General features: G+C 70.0%; 1 protein-coding gene across 1 annotated transcript, besides 1 other annotated feature; it reads left to right on the top strand.

The window, feature by feature from the left end:
- Tc00.1047053511103.9 (dispersed gene family protein 1 (DGF-1), putative) lies at window positions 1-1,882 on the top strand (the record flags this gene model as incomplete). The annotated part of the gene is made up of 1 exon (XM_797461.1): window positions 1-1,882. A coding segment is annotated over one exon (1,882 nt), but the record flags the coding sequence as incomplete, so codon positions are not given.
- Window positions 1-1,882: a sequence feature (areas not merged during assembly with more than two copies in the genome that could not be assigned to a particular haplotype).

Here is a 1,882-nt window from a genome sequence, read left to right as displayed (position 1 = left end):
AGCGCTGCTGCCGCGGATGCTGTCGCTGAGCCTGTCGCTTGCGGCTGGGGCGCATTTGAGGGTGGCGTGCAACGACGCTGGTGGCCGTGTCCTGTCGACGGCGGAGGAGTACGCAGCGGCTGGTTTTGGCGACGCTGGGAGCATCGACGTTGTTGGGTGCGACGCGTGCGACAGGGACACGCACTGCTACGCGCCCGGGACGGCGGCGGCGAGCATGAGGAACGGTGTGTGCGTTTGCCTGTGCGGCAGCGGCGGGTACGGCGAGACGTGCGTGCCTGTGGGTGCTCCCGCGCTGCCGCCCGCTGTGGGCACTGCGTCGAGTGTGTTCTTCCGCGAGAGCGTGACGGTGCGGTCGTTGTTTGTTGTGCCTGCCGGCGCGAGCGAGGTGACGCTGCGCCACGTTGTGCTGGACGGCGTGAGTCCGGTGCTCTACGTGCCGTGGATGGCGCGGGATGGCGTGCGGATTGTCGTGCAGAACGTGTCGCTGCAGAACGGTGCCGTGCTGTACGTGATGGGCGGTGGAGCGTTGCGCGGTGCGGGAGCGGCGGGGAGCGACGAGAGCGGGCCGGTGGAGCTGTCCGTGTGCTATGTGGAGGCGCTGAACGGTGCGCTTGTGCTGACCGGCACGTTCCCCGCGGGGTCCGTGCTGACGGTGACGGACTCCCTGCTGGTTGCCGCGAGGTCGACGCCGCTTGTGTATCTTCCCGGCTCGCAGTCCTCGCCGTACGCACCGGTGCTGGTGCTGTCGGGCCTGCGGCTCGTGCGGTCCGTGCTGGTTGTGTCTGGCGTTGCCCTCGTGACCGTGATGACTGGTGGGCGGACGGTGGTGGTGGACGGCGCCGTGCTGGAGCTCGTCGGTGGCGGTGTCGCGCTGGACGCGGCTGTGCTCGGTGGCGAATATGCGTTGTACGCGAGTGCGCGCGTGGTTGCGTCGGGGGGCGCTGTGCTGCGCGTGTCGGGGAGCCAGGTGTACGCCGCGCATGGGTTTGTGTTTGACAGCGGGGTGGAGGCCAACGCGTCCGCCGTCGTAGTGAACGACAACGCCGGTGCGCTGACCGATGGCGCGCTGCTGGAGCTGCGGGGGTCGGCGTCGTTTGCGTCCGGGTCGTGGCTGTCGGTGCGCGGCAACAGCATCAGCGGCAGGCTTCTGTCGGTGCCGTCGTACCCGCGCCGTGCGGACCTTGCGCAGAGCACGCTGACGCTTCACGGGAACGCCGGCAGTGGGCCCGTCGTGATGGACGGCACCGTTGCGCTCGGGGGCGCCGGCCGAAGGTTCGTCGTGGGGTGCCTGACGCTCAACGGGCAGGCGCTGCAGCCGATGGACTACAGGTCCGCCGGCATCATCGGGGAATTTCGCCCCGTGGCGTGTGGCGTGTGCGACGCCGACGTGAGCTGCTTTGCTGCTGCGACGAGGGCGATGTCGGGGTCGTGCCGCTGCCGCTGTGCTGAGGGCGGGTACGGGCGTGACTGCCTGCCGGTGTACCTGCCGCGCGTGGACGGGTGCAACCGCACGCCTGGCATGCCGCTGCTGAGCCACACGGCGACGCTGACGGAGACGCGCAGTCTGACAACAACGTGGACGGCGACGCCGAGACCAACACCGGGCCTGAGCGCGGCGCACTACAGTCCGACGCAGTACGGGCCGACGGAGACCCTGCAGGTGACGGAGACGGTGGCGCTGTCGCCCACGCGGACCCCGACGGCGTCGCTGAGCAGCACGCTGTGGTGGAGCGACGTGGCGTGCCCGACGCTTGCCGTGACGACGACGGCGGCTGGTGGGAGTCTGACGCAGAACGACATCCGCGGCGGTGGGAGCGCCGTCCCGACACTGCTGATGGTGTCGCTGCCGCCGCCGTTTCGTTGGGCACGCGATCCGCAGCTC

This window comes from Trypanosoma cruzi, genomic scaffold, assembly GCF_000209065.1.
Source record: "Trypanosoma cruzi strain CL Brener 1047053517049 genomic scaffold, whole genome shotgun sequence".
Classification (NCBI taxonomy): Eukaryota; Euglenozoa; class Kinetoplastea; order Trypanosomatida; family Trypanosomatidae; genus Trypanosoma; species Trypanosoma cruzi.
Note: the sequence above shows the minus strand (reverse complement) of the source record. Positions and strands in the feature narration are given on the sequence as shown.